Source organism: Stigmatopora argus, chromosome 18 (assembly GCF_051989625.1).
Source record: "Stigmatopora argus isolate UIUO_Sarg chromosome 18, RoL_Sarg_1.0, whole genome shotgun sequence".
NCBI lineage: Eukaryota > Metazoa > Chordata > Actinopteri > Syngnathiformes > Syngnathidae > Stigmatopora > Stigmatopora argus.
In genome coordinates this window covers 9496345-9514995 of record NC_135404.1, presented here as the reverse complement: position 1 = coordinate 9514995, position 18651 = coordinate 9496345, and the positions used below count along the sequence as shown (strand labels likewise).

At 38.7% G+C, this 18651-nt stretch overlaps 2 protein-coding genes across 8 annotated transcripts; both read left to right on the top strand.

Moving 5' to 3' along the window:
- Nucleotides 1-15: 15 nt before the first annotated feature.
- mfsd1l (major facilitator superfamily domain containing 1-like) lies at nt 16-4195 on the top strand. The gene is made up of 13 exons (XM_077625279.1): nt 16-285; nt 724-824; nt 916-1025; nt 1165-1220; nt 1791-1934; nt 1994-2152; nt 2225-2340; nt 2543-2643; nt 2716-2827; nt 2891-3028; nt 3272-3411; nt 3488-3599; nt 3689-4195. Exons 1-13 carry the CDS (start codon nt 264-266, stop codon nt 3827-3829), a joined length of 1452 nt encoding a protein of 483 aa, XP_077481405.1. The 5' UTR covers nt 16-263; the 3' UTR covers nt 3830-4195.
- Nucleotides 4196-4741: 546 nt separating this feature from the next.
- Nucleotides 4742-17348, top strand: LOC144092465 (actin-binding LIM protein 1-like). Of its 7 annotated transcripts, XM_077625278.1 has the most exons (20): nt 4742-5111; nt 8789-8914; nt 10278-10461; nt 10597-10706; nt 11138-11264; nt 11359-11452; nt 11518-11605; nt 11683-11741; nt 12540-12617; nt 13318-13488; nt 13610-13639; nt 13707-13827; nt 13968-14039; nt 14901-14948; nt 15333-15391; nt 15667-15712; nt 15786-15793; nt 15981-16055; nt 16352-16432; nt 16641-17348. In XM_077625278.1, exons 1-20 carry the CDS (start codon nt 4808-4810, stop codon nt 16752-16754), a joined length of 1995 nt encoding a protein of 664 aa, XP_077481404.1. In that variant the 5' UTR covers nt 4742-4807; the 3' UTR covers nt 16755-17348. The 7 variants fall into 7 exon arrangements, 1 of the variants encoding a protein (XP_077481404.1); XR_013306035.1 differs by adding an exon at nt 11828-11884 and having other exon boundaries at nt 15786-16432; nt 16641-16717; XR_013306036.1 differs by lacking the exon at nt 16641-17348 and adding an exon at nt 11828-11884 and having other exon boundaries at nt 15786-16055.
- Nucleotides 17349-18651: the final 1303 nt, after the last annotated feature.

Genomic DNA, 18651 nt, shown 5'->3' with positions numbered 1-18651 from the left:
TTTAAATATATTTCTTTTCAATCAAAAGGCTTGAATGCACTTTTAAATAAGGTTTTATTGTTGAATCACGAGAGTGCGTCGGAAGTTTGCGCATGCGTACATTGTCCACTGAGTTGAAAACACGAGCTCCATAAAAGACAGTTCACTGAAGCAATAAACATTGTTGTCAGATTTGTTTTTCTCGGCCGCTTGCTAATGTCGATGTCAACAAAACTCCTGTAAATTGGATTTTGCCCACTTTTCAAGCAGCGTCTCTTGTCAAGATGGCACAGCCGGCAGAGAAAGGTACGTTTGACTGATATATACAATTCTGATGCAGTTCTAGTAAATTGCTGGGTCAGATTTCTGTCTTGTCTTGTGCATCCGGACCGACAAACTGGCCAACTCAGCATGTTTGGATGCAAAAGCAAAAGTCATGTGAATGTGATCAAATCATTTTAAATGTACCAATGTTCTCTGATAATGATGTGGCTGCTTTGGAATTGAATGCGCGTGTGAAGTTTGATTTCAAACAGCATCGGATAAAACTAGGTCAGGAAAAAAACCTTACATCACTACTTATTTATTGGAGTTCAGTACAAAATATAATTTCCCCCCATTCTTCCATAGAAAAATCTAATGAAAATAGTGTTCATCAAAACAAATTTGCAGTGTTTGCTCCGTTCTTGGAATTACATAATTTTCCTAAAAAAATTACATGGATTAAACCTGCTTTTTTCACAGATTACTATCGCTTTGTGGTGCTGTTCTTCAACTGCCTGCTGACCTTCGGCTCATACTTCTGCTTTGACATGCCCAGCGTTTTGCAAAACCAGTTTCAAGGGGTACCTCAAGTCTGGTTAAAAATAATTGTGGCTTCCAATTGGCCCTTCCTGTCATATGATAACCTCCATCTTTGCTGTGTCTCTCTCTCAGAACCTGACATGTCCCAACGTGACGGTGATCAATGGGACAGTGGACTGTGTGGAGGGCTTGGGAATGACCCCTCAGGAGTACAATCTTCTTTATGCTATCTATGCGTGGACGTAAGTTATCTAAACTATAAACAGGAATCAAGATACAACTGGCAACCCCGTTTTAGAACGACTGTGTTTTAAGACAAACATCCCATGCTTTTTAAACAAATATAACATAGAGGAATGATCCCTCTTTTTTTGTCTGCAGGAATGCAGTTGTGGTGATATTGGCTGGCTTTTTGATTGACAAACTGGGAAACCGATGTAAGAACATATTAATCTCACTTTACACGACTTTATTTTAATGCATTGGGATCTTAAGGTGTGTACTGCTTTGTAATGCATCTAAAAGCAATCTTGATTGCATTTAAAATTGATTACAACACTTACGAAGGAAGCACTCTATCCTATTGTGGTAATTTCATCACCACCGATCTGATGTTAACACTTCAAGGGGAAGACTTGCATGCAATTTAGTGCTTCCCTTGTTGTGATTAGGGATGAATAAACAAATCTTTTTATTGATTAGGGACTTCCCGATCGCATATTTTTGCATGGCAGTCAAGTCTGAGTCACCTCATCCAATACCTTGGAAATCTATTAAGAAGGGAAATATAGTGCATCCAAATGGTTTTTCCCCCTCAATATGAACAAAGATATCAATTATTAAAGCCAATGAGTTAATACTTAAATAAATAGAATTTAAAAACCCATTCTTATTTATGATTGTATTGCTCTCTGAATATGGCGTGCCCAATTTCACATCGGGGACATTTCTAATCCTGACACATAAATAAATACAATTTCTTTAAAAAAAATTATTTCTCTCTACAGTTGGAGTGTTTCTTTTCTCCTTCTTGTGTGTTTTGGGCTCCTCCCTGTTTGCGCTGGGGTCCCACTTTAAAGGAACACCTTACCTGCTGCCACTCATGCTCACAGGACGTCTCCTGTTCGGATCAGGCAATGGGTCTCTCACCAGTAAGCGTTGCGAATAATGACTGATTTCAGTTTGCGCCACTAAAAATCTTCTACTTCAGTTGTCCAGAACCGCATCACGGCCTTCTGGTTCAAGGGGAAGGAACTGGCCTTAGCCTTTGGGCTCACTTTGGCATTCTCTCGTCTGGGCTCCGTCCTCAACTTTTTCCTCACGCAGCATTTTGAAGAAAGGTTTGGCATGCAGTGGACCCTCTGGGGTGGTACGTGTAAAGGGACTGTCACCTGTCTTTAGCTTTCTCCTTTATGATAAAGTGGATTTTTGGGTTTTTTAGGTGCTTTTCTGTGTGTGCTGGGATTTATATCTGCCATCGCTGTGAGCTCCCTGGACAAGGTGGGAATGAGACAGCTCGGTCTTGATGGTCTGATCCAAGAGGAGTCTCGCAAAGTGGTACCAACATTGTTCCAATTGAATTTTTTTTACCAATCTTCACTTTTAGTTCTTTTGCATCAAAAGCAGAAAAAGGAATTTGTGGTGTAGATCTGCACAAAGTACCAATTTGTATCTTTGAAATACACATTTTCTTTGCCACATTGTATGTAATGTGCGCATGAAAGGTTTATTCATTTGTTCTCATCTTATTTTTCTGCAGAGAATCCAAGATGTGAAGCTGCTCTCCCTGAGATACTGGCTGCTAGTTCTCACAATCATGTTCTTTTATAATGGAATCTTTCCCTTCATTGCTGATGCCAGGTATTAGAAAACATCAAGGAAAAAAAATCAAGGTGAATGCTTTAAACAGGAACATTGCGATATCCTCTCCAGTAAATTCATTCAGGATAAGTACAACGACTACACCCAGAAGGAGGCGTCCTACATCGCTGGGGCCGTTTATGATAGCTCACTGGTCCTCTCTGCCAGTGTGGGAATTCTCATAGTAAGTTTGGTATTCTTACATCTTTAACTTGGATGCTAAATAATGCCAATGCGTCCTTTTCAGGATTACGTGGGTCTTCGGGGAATTTTTGCGCTGTCCTGTGCTGTGTTCACACTGCCCGTGTTCGGGCTGCTGGCCTTCACCTTTGTGGCGCCTCTGGTCTCCACTATCTGGCTGGGAGTCACCTACTCCTTTGCTGCGGTGAGTTTGCTTGGTCATGACATTTGTCATAGAATTTTTCAATTTTGTGGTTTTCAAAAGGTCTTAAAATTCACTTTATGTAACCTGTAAGAAGCCTGTTTGTTTAATGCAAACAATGTTAAATAGCTAATGAGTTGAAACAATGACAGAGTTGTGATTTTTTTTTAAATTTTGTTCAAATAGTTTGCCTGTAGATGGCGCTCTTTCCTACGCTACTTTTTATTTGTTCACACTATGTTGCAGGCAAGCATGTGGCCATCCATTCCCCTCGTGGTCCCTCAAGCAACCATCGGCACGGCCATGGGCCTCGCCACCTCCGTGCAGATGATCGGGATAGGTATCTCGAATCTGGTTGTCGGACAGATTTTGGGCACCAAATCTGGGTCAGAAATCTCAATCCGTGCGTCCACGCTCATTGTTGGGGAGGTCGTGACTGTCACGGTTTTCCTTTGCGCTCAGTGACACGAAAATTCCGCTGTGGCGGTGGCAGAGGATGATGATCTTCATGTTGGCCAACACCATCGCATGCATCATAACCTCCGTATTGCTCAACATTGTTGATCATAGACAGGTGAAACATCTCTTTTTAAATGACATCTAACTGAATTGGGCTATCCTGTCTCATCTCTTTGGGACTAAACATGTTTTTTTTATATTTAGGGCGGGACCCTGAACAAGTTAACCAAAAGATCGGCGCTGGTCGAGAGGGACCCCGACACGGAGCCTCTCGCCCATGGAGAGGAAGTGGACAGTGATGATGAGAGGAACGTACAAACGCCATCCCACTCTGTCAACTCGTGACCTTTTCAATTGACCTGAAATTTGGACATTTTTCCTCAACCTCTTTTGAGAGACTTTTTTAATTTTTAGGGAAAATTACAAGATGAATGAAGGTGATTTTTTAACACAATGTATTGCATGATTTTCAAATAATTTAACTATATGAATGACATTGTATTCATAAAAAAAACTTGGCTGTTACACTTTTTATGCTTTTACATTATTTTAACTTCCTCATTGCCATAGACATTGTCATTTACAGCAAATTAGTTCGGTTATGTGTTCTGTAAAAAGGGAATGAGATCAAGCCATTACACTTTTTTAAAATTGTAATAGCTTGGAAAAATGTACACTACAATAAAAACCTGCAGTTGTTTTTGCACACCATTGCAAAGACGCATTTTTAAAATAAAAGTTTATCTTCATTGGACAATAACTGAATTGCTACTGAACTCACTACAATGCAAATCATTTATTATTATAATTTGCTCCTGCAAAAGGATTACTGTAAATCCATCCAAATTGAGGCTGGTGACCAGGGGGCCTCTTAGCAGTCCATGTTTCAAAAGATGAACAAGAGTTGCTTGTAACTGACAGTGTGGATTAGTAGGACCGGGGGCAATGTTCTTTGGGGTCCATGTTTATTTTAATCTGATCAAGGAGCAAAAAAAAAAAAGCTTACAAACTGATTAAATTAGAGCGACGATTCCCTGAGTGCAGACAGTATATGTGTAAAATTTCACCACCGTGCACTGTTAATTATCTCTTTCGTCAACTCTGATCATAGATTGTCTCCTACGGTAACTGGCATGGAAGAACATTACCTGCGAGACTTGTAAAAAGCCTCTGTTCACCGTGAAGATAAACACTAAAAATACACCTGCCTTAATCTGCTTACTGGTCCTGTGCTGCTAGATGCACGACACACAAACATGCAGAGTGATCCTTAAGAGCAATCTAATTCCTGCCATCATCTACATCCAGGGTCCATCCGCTCCTATGGTTTCTCTTTTGGAGGGGCTGTGCAGCCTGGACTGTCTGGACAAAATGAGCTCGTCCAAACGCCTCAGCCTGAGCAGCCTGGGCAGGATCTGCGGACTTGGCCAAAGCAACGATATGGTGGTCCTGGACCGGGTCAAGAGGAAGAACTCGGTCAGGCGCATGTCCATCATCGAGGACGGACAGATAGCCGAAGTGCTCTACTTGATCCCCAAGCAATGCATGATGGAGCAGCTGCCTTTTCTGAACCCCAATGACTACGTTCTGTGTGAAAAACTGGCGGGCATACCGGCGGATGTCTCAGGTATGCACACATTGTGACTTGCTCGTCTTAAAATTTGGTGGTCATGGTTGCTTATGGTGGAAGGACCATTTTTTTTGTTCCAAGTGCATTAGTTTTGTTATAGTATTGTGCTGTTGTTGATGCTAAGGTGTTTTTTCCCTTATTTTTCCCTATATAATGTGCTCCATTCAAGATAAGAGTATGCGTGCGTATCAAAACATGGAAGCCATAACATCGAAAAATACTTACATTGGATTGGATTGGATAACTTTATTCATTCCGTATTCGGGAAATTTCTTTGTCACAGTAGCAAAAGGGTGAGAATAGGTAAGGCATTTTAGACATAAATAGATAGGTAATAAGTAAGTTAATAGATAAATAAATAAATACATGAATAAATATATATATATATATATATATATATATATATATATATATATATATATATATATATATATATATATATATATATATATATATATATATATATATATATATAAATATCTCTGTCCAAAGAAGCAGTGTTGTAAGATTAAAATGGTGATTCTTCTATCAACAAACCCCTGCAAAATTGCAAAAAAAGGCTTTTGAAGTCTCACGGCCTCATTTTGTTGTCATTATAATTATCAAAACAAATGTGCCCTCTATAGGGATAATTAACACCTGTACAGTATTATGTGCATCCAAGTAGAAAGAATCTTGAAAAATGAATTGGAAAAGCCCACAATTTAATTTATCCGATGTGTAAAAGTGTAGAAAGAAATAAAAGCCAGTATTTTCAGGAAGTGGCTGCTTGACATGTGCAGACATTTGCAAATGCTAAAAGATTTAATTGGACACTAGCCACTGTTTGTCCCTTTACATAGTGGTCTTACTTTCATCCGCTTGGACTTGCTATCCTCACATTCTACACTTCGGCATCTGTGGCGTCCAAAGTGTTTTTGAAGGCGGGCTGGACCTGTTGAGTGTCATGGAATGTATTTAGAGTACGTGCAGGCTGAAGGGAAAGAAAAAAAAACACACGTTCCTAGCAGTGAGTAGATGATGTCATGCTCAGAAGCACATTTACACCCATAGCCTTCAATTAGAACCCACACATTCCCACACACACACACTCCCACACACACGCACACATTGTGACACATGCATGCTCCAGCTCTCGGCCCATTGGACCGCCCCTCTCCCCTCTTGGATGAAGCAATAGTCCAGCTTGTTCCATTCTCACTCACTCAGAGCTTTCCTCTCCGGGGTCACCGCCATGAAAGAGAAAGGTAGTGTGTACGCATCCGATAAGAGTAAAAATTAGGCCATGTGTCTTCAATTTTGTTGTTTAATATAGTTTAAGCTGCTAGTTTCCCTCTTGGTGTGCTGTATTATGATAAAAGCTTACTGAGGAATTTGGAGTTCAGTTTTAGCATGTGTGTCTAACTCTTTAGAACTATTTGATGCAGTATTTATTTACCCTAGGGAAGACTTGTGTTTTATGTTAATGTCTTGTAAAAGTGCATCTTTGGATCTTCAAAATGTGTTTTTGTTCTCCCAAAAAGTTTCAAGAAGCCCAAACTTGCCACTCATCTTATGCTCTGAAATGTATCAGCATCCGTGTATCCTTCCCAAAATATTTGAAGACAAAAATATTCAGGAAATGACTCCAACTAAATGAAGGGATATGAACCGCCAACTCAGCTGTTGCAGCTAAACAAAGAGCGACATGTGAATTTTGCATGACCCTTTGGGACAAAAAAAGAGTCCTTTCACCAACTGTTTTATTTTCTTTCTTAGACCGGGAACACACATAAGTGCTCTTTGTGACTTATCTGCTTCGTCAGGAGGCGACTTTCCCTTGCAGTGATAAGTGGGAAAATAGAAAAACAAACTGTCCATTCCCGGCACATGTCTCCCTTACACATTCCACCAGAATCTCATGAGCTGACTCCCATCTTACCTCACAATTACCAGATCATCGTTTTGTTGAAATGTGACTCATAGGCGAACAGACGCCCTTCTTTGTAAAAAAAAAAATATATGCAGCATTGTTAAATAAGTACACACTTCCCTTCTTTGACGTAAAAATGAATGGTGATACTTTAAATAGATTTTCCAGCTTGGCTGCACAACTCGATTAAATGCTTGCATGTATCGAGTTTCTCACCATTTGCTGTCTTTCTAAATACACCGTTTGCTAATACCTGACACGAGATCAGCTTCGCATTCAGAAATGCTTCTAATGTGGAATGGGTGTAGCCGTCTAATATTCTTTGCTCATTGACTGCCATGGACGGCGACAGATGTCCAATTCATTTCACAGGGAGGGATGGCAGCAGTGAATCATGTAAATGATGAGTATCAGTGACATAGTAAAATCTTGACAAACCTTCTTACTTTTAAACATTTATTTAAGTCAAATTTTATAGACCTGAGATTATTGGTGAGTATTTTTAAGTAAAATTGTCAGCCAATAGGAGAAAGGGTTCCATGAGTAGCAGATGAATGAAATGCTCAACAAGAAAATGAAGTTAGACTTTTTTTTTAACCCCAGTTCAAATGTGTTTTTGATCAGATGTTCTATTTCTGATTTTCCCGACGCAAAACCCGCTAAATTTATATAACCCGTCATCTGTTTTTAAAAACCGCACTGTACTTAGTTTAGGGTGACCATTCCATGTAGACTTGTGTTTTTACAGACTGGCTTTCTGAAGAATGGATACACATGGGGAAAAAAAGTGAAAAAAAATGTTGAATATTGCAGATATTGAGTGGGAAAAGGGAGTGTTTAATGTAAAGTGTAATGAGAGGTGACATAATTGTAATCTTAGGTTACTTGGAAAGTTCATCAAAACTCATGGCGTTTTGCTCACATTTTCTCTTGCATGTGATACAGAAAATAAAATGAAAATAATCCAGATGTGTTGGCATCAGTAAGAATTAGTCTGCAACTGCAGCCAAATTGAACAAGTTTTCAGTCTGTCCCTGAAAAGATGAGGCAATAATTCAAAAAAATGACAAGTCTTAATCAGTTGATGTCAACCTTTGGAAAGCACGATCTTATAATCTTGTTTGTTGCAGCGTACATGCCTGTTACCATGGCGACAAATCTCCCCTGCCGCGGGGCAGGTCTGAAGCCACATGCCGACGTCTCAATTTCATTATCTTTCACGAGGCTGCGTCCTGCAGTCACTTTACTTTTTGTCTCCAACTGCGATACTAAATCATCGCCTTCTTTTCCAACAACATTAACGTTAAGAAAAAGATCAAAAACTTCCAAAATCTGAGATTAAAAACACTGTCAATGCATTACATTCTTTCCCCTGCCAATCACAGTTGGGGCCTTTCTAGTGGCCTGTGATTAGATTGTACTGGCACCTACCCTCTCTTTCTGGCTGCCACTGTTTAAAACAGGGATAGATAGAAAGAAGAGGAAGAAGAAGAATACAGCACTGTGACATAACTCCACTCCAGGCAGCTTTTGACCTGGAGCAAGCCGCTAAGTCTCTGCGGGGAAAACACATTAACTGCGTGAATATCTTCTGGCCTGCTGTGTTTACACACCAACAACAACTGTCACCGAATAGTCCTGAAATCCATTGGGGAGAAAATCACTTGTGTTTACCACCTAGTGCTTCTAAGGCACATTTTGATGTGGCATGATGCTGATGACAAATGATTCAAATCTTCCCTTTCTGCTCTCCTCTACACAGTGGTACACACTCACCCTCCTGCGGTCAAGCAGGTCATCAGATGCGTCAAATGCGGGGAGGTCTGCAAAGGGGAAGTGCTGCGAGTCCAGTTTGATCACTTCCACATCAAGTGCTTCACCTGCAAGGGTCGGTATAGCATTCCTTTTAAGCGGCCAAATGGCCCAAGACAAAAAGTGCGTCACTAATTAGCTGCCTATGACGTGCGATCCATTTTAACCAAGTGGTTTTCCCAATTGGCCATTCAACGTCCACAGCACTGAAAAAAATGCTCATTCGTATTTTAAAGTCTCAAGACTCAAATTGCAGTTTTGATGAAAGCATTCGTCATGGCTGCAGATGCATTATTCAAACTAATTTATTGCACAATATTCCCACTTCAATAGGTTCTTGTGGTTGCCAGACAACCGCACACATGAGTTCCTGCTTCATGGGACTCATGTTTAACCAGCAGGTCATTGTCTTCACCTAATTGACCCTGACAGGATTCTCGTGTTAGTGTCCTTGTTGTGTTTTTTTGCTGTTTATCTCGCCTGGGGAGGGGGAAAAAAACAATAGAAAAGGGAAGCGAGCAGAATTTTCTTGAACAATCATTAGGTAGTAAGCAGTTTGCTTGTAAATGAGAAATGGAGTAAAATGTTTGGATCTGGTTTGATTAAATTGGGATTAGTGTAATTAAGTAATTTAATTGGAATTTATACAAATTAATTTTTGGTTCTAGGAAAGTTTTTTTTTAAACAAAGAATAAAAGGTTTAGTGTAATTGTCTAAAATATTTAACTCAAAATGTAAAAGGTAAAGGTAATGGGTAAAGAGCAGAACTAGCTAAACAAATCACTGTATTTTTCAGACTATAAATCGATGATAGGAGAATAAGAATATGAACACTGAAGTATAAGTTGCATTTTTGCGGGTCAGCTTTTTAATTTAGTAGAAACGAAGAAGCAATTTGCTTTAAAGTAATTGTCAAATAAGGAACAACAGACAAACTAATCACCAGTTAATGTAGCATATTAACAGTATGTTGAATAACTATAGTCTAAAAAAAACATAAGCTATTGGAGGTTAGAGTGAAAACAAGACATAGTATATATAAGTCGCAATTGAGGATAAAGTATGAAAAAAGTGCGACTTATAGTCCAGAAATTATGGTGTGACACTGCCCCTGGAATGAAAGCTTTAAAAATTATTTACTTTAACAAATCCAAACTCAAATTTGGCCAATAAAAGCAATCAAAACCAGAATCCATGATTGCTTTCCAGTAACACATTAGATGCAGAAGCATGTTTTTATTATAGCAAACAATGTTCATGTACAAGGTGACTTCCTTGACAAAAATAGACAGCCTTTGGCATCTGAATGCATTTTGTGGAGGTGCAACTGTTCCAGGCTCAGTTTCATTCAAATTGTTATTGTGTTTAACTCTGATTGTTTTCTTTTTCTCACTTATTTTTTTTTTTTTTTTAAGAAAATATGTGTTTTGTGTCTGCAGTTTGCGGCTGTGACTTGACCCGGTCGGGCTTCTTCATGAAAAACGGAGACTGCCTCTGTCCACTAGACTACCAGAGGCTTCATGGCACTGTCTGCAACAGCTGCGGGGGATTTGTGGAAGGGGATGTTGTCGCCGTTTTGGGCAAGACTTACCACCCGGCCTGCTTTGTGTGCACCATTTGCAAGTAATATTAAAAATAGAGCTCTCCGTTGACAGCGATAGATGTTCAATTTATTGGAACGCTCCCATTTCCAATGGATTGGACGTCTATTGCCATCATGAACACGATCAAACATTGTTTTTTTTAAATTCTATTCAGACAACCTTTTCCTGCTGGTGATTGCGTCACCTTTAGTGGAAAAGAGTGCATCTGTCAGCGATGTGTGAGCCCACTGACACCTCCACCAACTGGCATCAGATACTCCAACAGTAGGTCCATCTTTGTGTCATTTCAGAGGATGTTGTCAAGTGTATTTCAAAAGCCTATTTTTAAATATGGTTCCATGAACAGAGCTGGTATTTAGATACATAGATAACATTCTTTAGGCTCCCCACAACATGGATTTCCACACACAGCTGTCCTCTTGGGAGTGTGTCAAAACAATGACGCAGCACATTTTGACCTGAGCTTGACTTTGTCTCATTTGGAACTGTACATACACAGCCAAGATCAAGCCAAGTCTCGGGATTAAAAGGACAATTGTGCATCATACAATGGGGCGAGAAACGTTTATTTTTTATACCCGTTTCACTTCAGGAATAAGCTTAGTATGTAGTTTGGTGAAGACAGTACAACGTCTATTTGTCCCGATAATACGTGCAAATAACTAATCACGTTGTGTCTTTTGGTGTGATTGTAGACTGCAACAGCTGTGGTCGTGTCATCAAGAACGGTCAAGCTTTGTTAGCGTTGGGAAGCCAGTGGCACATCGGCTGCTTCAAGTGCAACATCTGCAAAATAATTCTGAGTGGAGAGTACATTAGCAAGTAATTACATCTTTTCATTATCGTATACTAGTGCTGAACCATAGGGAAAATATATTTTATGTCATGGTAACAATATGTCATATATACCTTACAGGGATGGTGTTCCTTATTGTGAAAAAGACTACCAGCTTCAATTTGGGGTTCAGTGTGAATCATGTCAGAAGTTCATATCGGGGAAAGTTCTTGAGGTGAGTCATAACTTGTGAGGTGTTCCTATATGAATATAAGCCATTATTTTCCTCATTTCCAAAAGGCAGGAGAAAAACACTATCACCCTGAATGTGCAAAATGTAGCCGATGTGACAAAATGTTCACAGAGGGCGAGGAAATGTATTTGCAAGGTCAGTTAAAAAACAAATAAATTAAGTAAGAAGGGAAGTGCAAAAGTGGTGGTGAGTAAATGGATTTCTATCAACAGGTTCAGCCATCTGGCACCCGGACTGCAGAGAAAAAATCCGAAATCATGACAGCAACCGGGTAAGAAACTTCATTTTAACGAACAACTTTTCTTGTAATGATTGAAGCAATGCACTTTTTAGAGAGCGGGATCTACTTCTTCATAGGTCCGACCATCCAAAACGCCTTGCCTTGATTTCTTTTACCCACCGGGTGAACTGAAGGTTAATATCATAAGTAGCTTTTTCAGTTTGATGCCTTTTTTTCTCTCCTGTGGATTGTCCTGTCTGTGTGTAATCTCCTTGTTTGAGATGAAGCAGAGCTGCTTTGTTTGCCATGCAACGTTAACTGTTTGCTGCCTACGTTCCGCACCTGAAAAGTACAAAACGGTGCTCAAATCTTTACATTTGCAGTGTGTTGTTTTTGTAATAGGACAGATCCAAAGGTTTACATTTTGGATCCCGCATGAGTGTGTTTTATGCATCATATGGTACTTTTGAAAGAGGTGAACTCTGATTTAATAAGGGATAGTTTTATTGTATTTATGTGCTTTGCTAGGAGATTTTTCCCAAATATAAAATTGGTGTCTTGGGAAATGAAAAGCTATAAATATGTCCATTATTGCATTAGTGTTTCAATGAGTGTTTTTCCCACTCATTCATTAACCGTGATAGTCATTCAATCCATTTTGACTGGGGGGTTTGGCAAGGAATGATTGCTGCCAGACCCTCCAAGTCAAAATGGATTGGACATTTATCGTCGTTAGGAGCAGTGAATTAGTTTCTACACGAACTGAGCAGATTGCTTCATGTGTGCATTAATAATGTTGTCTGTCTGTTGGATTATTTCATTAAACTAATGTGGCTTTCTATTCATTAGTCGACTTTGACGTCTTCTGAAAGCTCCTGCTCCAGACCTGGCTCGTGTACACCTGGAAGCCCTAGTCGCTCAATTTGTGTAAGTCCCAGTTAAGTCCTACAAGCTTGCTTTGTTAAAACACGTACTTGAACAGTAGCCACTGTACATTTGGCGTCTGCACTTCTTTAGTTGGATGACACATGAAGCAATGAAAAGAACGTCAAAGTCCAGATATATAGCAGTTTACTTTAAGTCCAGATAAAGTCTTTGAAGATTGGAAAGGTGTTGGGGGGCATATCGTGGAATGTCCGTTATCCATAGACAGATAGCAGGTCATTGACTAGTTGTATAAAAAAAACACATGGTCAAGGGCAGACAGGGGTTTATGGAAGTTAATAGAAAATTGCTAGAAAGTCTTTCATGGCCACATTGTGCACAATCTGTCAATGAGTCAGGGTTTAGGGGAAGGGGGGCTTAAATAGATGGATCAAACAGGTTCTATATCCCAAAGTTAGGGACACATATCCCAGTCACTGAAGTATGAGATCATTTGTGGTTGCTGTCCGTCTCCTCGATGTTGTAGTTCTGTTATTGAATGAACTTTAAGCCCACTAAACACTTACATTTCAAAACGAACCTCTCGCTTTGAATCACACCAGCATCACGGTGTTGTGGGATTAAAGTTTCACCCCCGCCAATGTACAACTTTCACCTGATTCACCCTCACCGTTTGCTCCCTTTTCAACCCTCCGTGTCCTTCCCCGACCCCTCATTCCTACTCTCCCTGTCCCTCACCCAGGCCAAAGTAGATGATGAGATCATTGATTACCGAGATTTAGCAGCCATTCCCAAGGTCAAGGCTATTTATGACATAGAGCATCCGGATATGATGTCCTATAAGAGTGAAAACATCGCCTCTGCTGCTTTGGAAAGCAGAGGCAACACACAGGAAAGACAAAAGTTTGCAGAGGTAATGTCAGCAAACATTTTAAATAAATTGGAAAAGTGCTCCTATTTTTTTTTATAGTTGAATATTCCATTTTGCATCAAAGTTAAGATCATGTGACTAAAACTGTCCATCTTTTTTCTAGTCTCTGGCAAATGTATCTGAAACCACAGAGGTAAATATTGTACTTTTTCGCCTGTTAAAATGTGCTATGTGACATCTCTCCTGATCTTGCTCCTTAGGAAAGTTACGAGTTACGGAAATGCATTCCCAAATCAGCGAGCCATGGATCTTTCGGCGTTCAGTCGTACAGTCGTCACAGCTACACGCCCACTCGATCCCCACAGCACTTCCACCGGCCGGGTAAAACTCACCAGATTCTTGAACTCCACTCAAGAATCTGTCAGTATCTAATATTTTCTCCACCTGGTCACCTGACCATCTACTTTTCCACTTTTCTTTTTCATTCTCCACTTCCTCGCTTCTTCTGGCAAAACAATTAGGCTCTATATTTTCTACCAACGGCACCTTGCTCACTCCTTCTTCCTATCACCGCTTAGCCCTTGACAGCACAGGTAAGATCACAGCAGCCTGTGCTTGCACCCGCTTTTTCAAATCTTTCTGCTTTGGCTGTACCTAAATTTATTCACTTTTTTATTTTTGATTAAAGAAAAAAGGCCATAATAGACTTCGGCATGGAGGCAAAATAAAATACAGGTATTATATGTATACTAAGGCCTAAGGGCCAAATTCGGCCCATTGGGCAGTTTTTATTGGCATGCAAAAATGCGGAAAATATCACTAAATATGGATCGCACAAGATTCTTGAATTCAACCTGTTTCACATCCGATTTCAAGTTGGCAATTGCATGCTTTGATTTTCTTCAATGGCCCACAGAGAAAAAGTTTGAACACCCCCGTGGCAGAACAACATACCTTTTTGGAAATACAGGCGAAAAATCCAAATTTGGTTTATTTTAACCGTAATACTTTTAGTTTAAAGATTTTATGTCAAACAGTCCTGGGAAAGTTTTGATATTATGCATTCTGGTCTAATTTTGTTACATCACATTACATTTGAGTGTGTTGACTTTTTATGGCCACTGCACAAGTTAAAACATCTTTCTCTTCTTATCTTTGCAATTCATGGCTTTATTTCACCTTTAGTGTTTATTTTTTTATCCTCTTCATACATATACAAAAGCAGTTTTAAATTATGAGACACAGAAATACAGAGCCACCTAGTGACCAAAATTATGACTGTCAACTTTAGCTCAAAATATTTTGTCTGTATATCTTCTAGTCATTGCACTGAAATATTGATCAAATAATGTTTTTTGTTTTATGTAATACTGTAGATGTTGTTATTGATGTTACCGATTTTTTTATTAAAATATAATTCATCCATGTTAACCCATATTGTTGTCTATTTCTAGATCAAGGCTTCAACATGTACAGAAAACCTCCCATTTTCAAGCAACAAGGTATTTGTCATGTTGTGTATTTTCCTAAAACAGCAATAGAACAGACCGTTTGACATGTCGGATCTCCTACGTATTCATGAACTAGCGTCACCATCTCCACTGAATCATCATGACCTTTAAACTCTATTGTGCTGACACTTAAGCAGTCGAGTAAAGCTTTACAACGCCTTCCTTGCTTTTCACAATAGAGACGTTTACACATATGTTGGACTTTGGCTCTCGCTGAAAACTGTTTCAAAGAAAAGACAACACCTTTAGTGGGAAAAAATGGTTATAGAAACAACAAACGGAGAAAAATAGAAAAGTAGTTCAATGTTGATTGTTGGCTGACTGAGGCACAAAGTCAAACTGAAATAATCTATCTGCTCTTTGACTCTGACATAGATCCAAACTCCAGTCAAACTTCTTCTTTGCCAGGTTATGGTTGCAACGGCCTGAATCCGGTATGTCAATTTTAGGTCACTATGTTCATGTTCACATTCACACTAAGGGCGTTTTGGTGGAAAAAACCCTAATTGTTTCAATTTCAAGTAAATAAATAACCATGGCTGTTATAAAATGACAATAACATATCTTTTACTTTGAAAAATAACATGACATAATTTATTGAAAACATATTGTTGAACAACCGAGTTGTTTCTCATGAAATCCAATGGCCCAGTGACCCCAGTTTGAGGACCACCTACTCACACAATCTCATTTTTCTGTCTTTTTTCAGCCTCAGTCTGTTGAATTCCCCCAAAGCTGCGGGGACACATTAAGAGGTATATTTAGCAATCCACCATTCCTTTTTCTTCATCACTCTCACCCTAATACTATTTTTTTTATTTTTTTCAGATTTCAAGGTAATTGAAAGAATTTGGCTGGTCCCGAGTTCATACTTTTTGGAGTTCTTTATATCCCGGCGATACGATTGCATCTTTATTAACCAAACATCCTCAACTAGAAATCTCAATGTAGCTTGTCATAATTGTGGGCTTGATTAACCTTTATTGCCATCTCTAAATACTGCAAGTTTGCTTGTGTCTGTAGTTCTTCCATGACAGCCTGCATCCATTTGCACGAATGGACAGAGGAGTGTCAATGCCTAATTTGCTGGAGCCAAAAGCAAGTATTGCATCCATGTTTTAGTTCTCATTTGTGTGCTTTATTGGTTTCTTGGCAAATACTAACAGCTCATCTATCTTAGAGGTGATAAATAACCAACTATTTACACTTTGTTACTGTCCCTATGTGGATTTCAGGCTACTTTTCTTAAACTTTTATCAAATGAATGGTAGTTTTACTGCAAAAAAAAGATTGTATCTGAATTTGTACTTCAGTACTGAGTGGGAATATGTTTGCTAGTTATTTATGTGCAAAAACAGTTGAGGTTTGGGCTTTAATCCAGTTTTTGTGTCAAGGCCTACCCGTATGAAATGCTGACGGTTGCCAATAGGGGACGTATGAAGCTTCCCAGAGAAATTGACAGAACAAGATTAGAGGTAATGCATTATTTGGACAGAAAAATCCATTCATTATGAATTAATTTATTCACTGAAATTGATGGTTAAACATGAAATTGGCAATTTACAGCCCTACAGCTAACGAGTTCATACATTGCAATTTATGTTGATAATATAAGTCAAGGTTGTTGTTGTTGTTTTAATGCATTTTTATTTTTATGATTGTTTTTGTATTCTTTCCTTTCAGCGTCACCTGTCCCCAGATTCCTTTTTTGAGGTCTTCGGGATGTCGATTAAAGAATTTGACTGTCTCCCACTGTGGAAACAAAACGACATGAAGAAAGGAGCAAATCTCTTCTAAAAGCATCTTTTAATTTATTGTAATATTGCTCAAAAATTGGGCAGTCTGTTCTAAAAGTGCTGGAAATACTGCTATAATTGCAGCATACTGGTGGGGGCACTAAAGCTGCACAAAGTATTTTTCCCTCTGTGCACATAGAATATATTGAAGGATTCCGAGGACTAAATTATCTGAGCTAAAAGCTGAATCATAGGAATGTTTTTGCATGGAATGTTATGGTAAAGCAATCTGGAAAAGCTCAAAGATGAGCTTCCAATGTTAATCTTACATTATACAACTGCGACATGCTCACTAATGCCTCACTTTCTACTTGCCTTGAAAATGATAGAAATGAAGACATGAGAATATTGAGGTGATTTTTTTTCTATGTTGTTTTTTTAAAACATCTGGTTGTTCTTCATGCTTGAAAATCAATTACATTTGCAGACATAACAAATCATGACATAAGAAGTATTACTGCATTAGTAGGGTGTTCTCAATCTGTCTCTGAATTTTCACCAATAAGGGCTTTTAAAGGGGAAAAAATGAATTATTTATCACATAAATTTTCCCTCACATCATTAAGCACTGTAAAATAAAATGAGTTGAAGTGGATATTTATGTCTGTGTTTGTGTTTCTATGCAGTTTAGAGTAGTATTTTTGGCATGCGTCCTCAGGGAGGTCCTGAAATGAAAAATATGTCTTTTTTTTACTTTCATGTGGACCTCAAAGACCCTGTTTATGATGACAGATGATGACTTGATCTTCTTATCTGTGCTGCACCATGAGAGGTACCTTTGTGGCCATTATCCTGTCTGCAGATTATTTGAGAATTTTTCAATTACAGTCAGTGTAAGAAACCACTAGAAAAGGCAACTTGACTCTCTATAAGATGGAATTCAAATAGTGGCGCTATCCTATTATTTCGTTAGAGTTGGGAGAACACGCTTCTTTTGAGATAAAATGTTTGAAAGAGTCCATCTGTGTCCTCACGCTCACTCACAAGTCTACTTTTAGACTTGTAGACTATTAATAGCTGTTGATTTCCTTCATTTTTGTTTTAATTTTGGATTTTCTTTTTAGATGCATCGGTCATTATGCTGAAGCTGTATAAAATGAAATAATTGCGGCTGTCTCATCCCTATGTTGAGTCATACGTTTTGACTGGACTGTAAAATGAAGCTGCCAACATTTTGTAAATGTTTGGACACACTCTCACCTTTCCTGTATCTCCTTGTCCTGTTATTGTGGACTTTCAAAGATTTACACAGCAGACAACAAAAGAAATTATTGGCTAAAAAAACAAAGCCTGACTGATAGAGAATAAGACGAACAAACGGAGAACAGAAAGAATGAAAAAGTATTGTCTCAGGTTGATGTGGAGTTTTATTTTATAGGAAATCTTGCTATCATGGGGACTTTAAAGCAGTGGGTGTAGTATGATATAAAGTAACATTTTGGTTTACAGGCATTGATAAATTGCAACACAAAATACAAATTTGTGGTTGTTTTTTTAGGGAATCTGTGCAGCCTGGAATCATTGGTGGGAAATGCACAACCCTAAAATGGCTGTGCTTTTGTTAAAAACTGACTAATCACATTCCAATTAATTATAATGCCGCAGATTAATCATAAATAGTTCAGATGTTCTAGCAGGCCTTTTCAAACATTTTTAAAATTGACCCTACCACCTTCATTGGTGTCCTCATTTTCAAATGATTTGTCGAAGTTATAGATCATAATAATAATGGCAAAAGTTTTCAAGGATATTGGTCTCCTTATTGTCATTATTATAATCTGACATCTGAAGATTGGTGTGAAATCCTTTTATATGAGTGGTATTTTGAATCTGTACTTGCATTTAAGTGAATTAATTTAATCAGCAATTATATTTGACCAATTTCCCTCCCTAAGCGT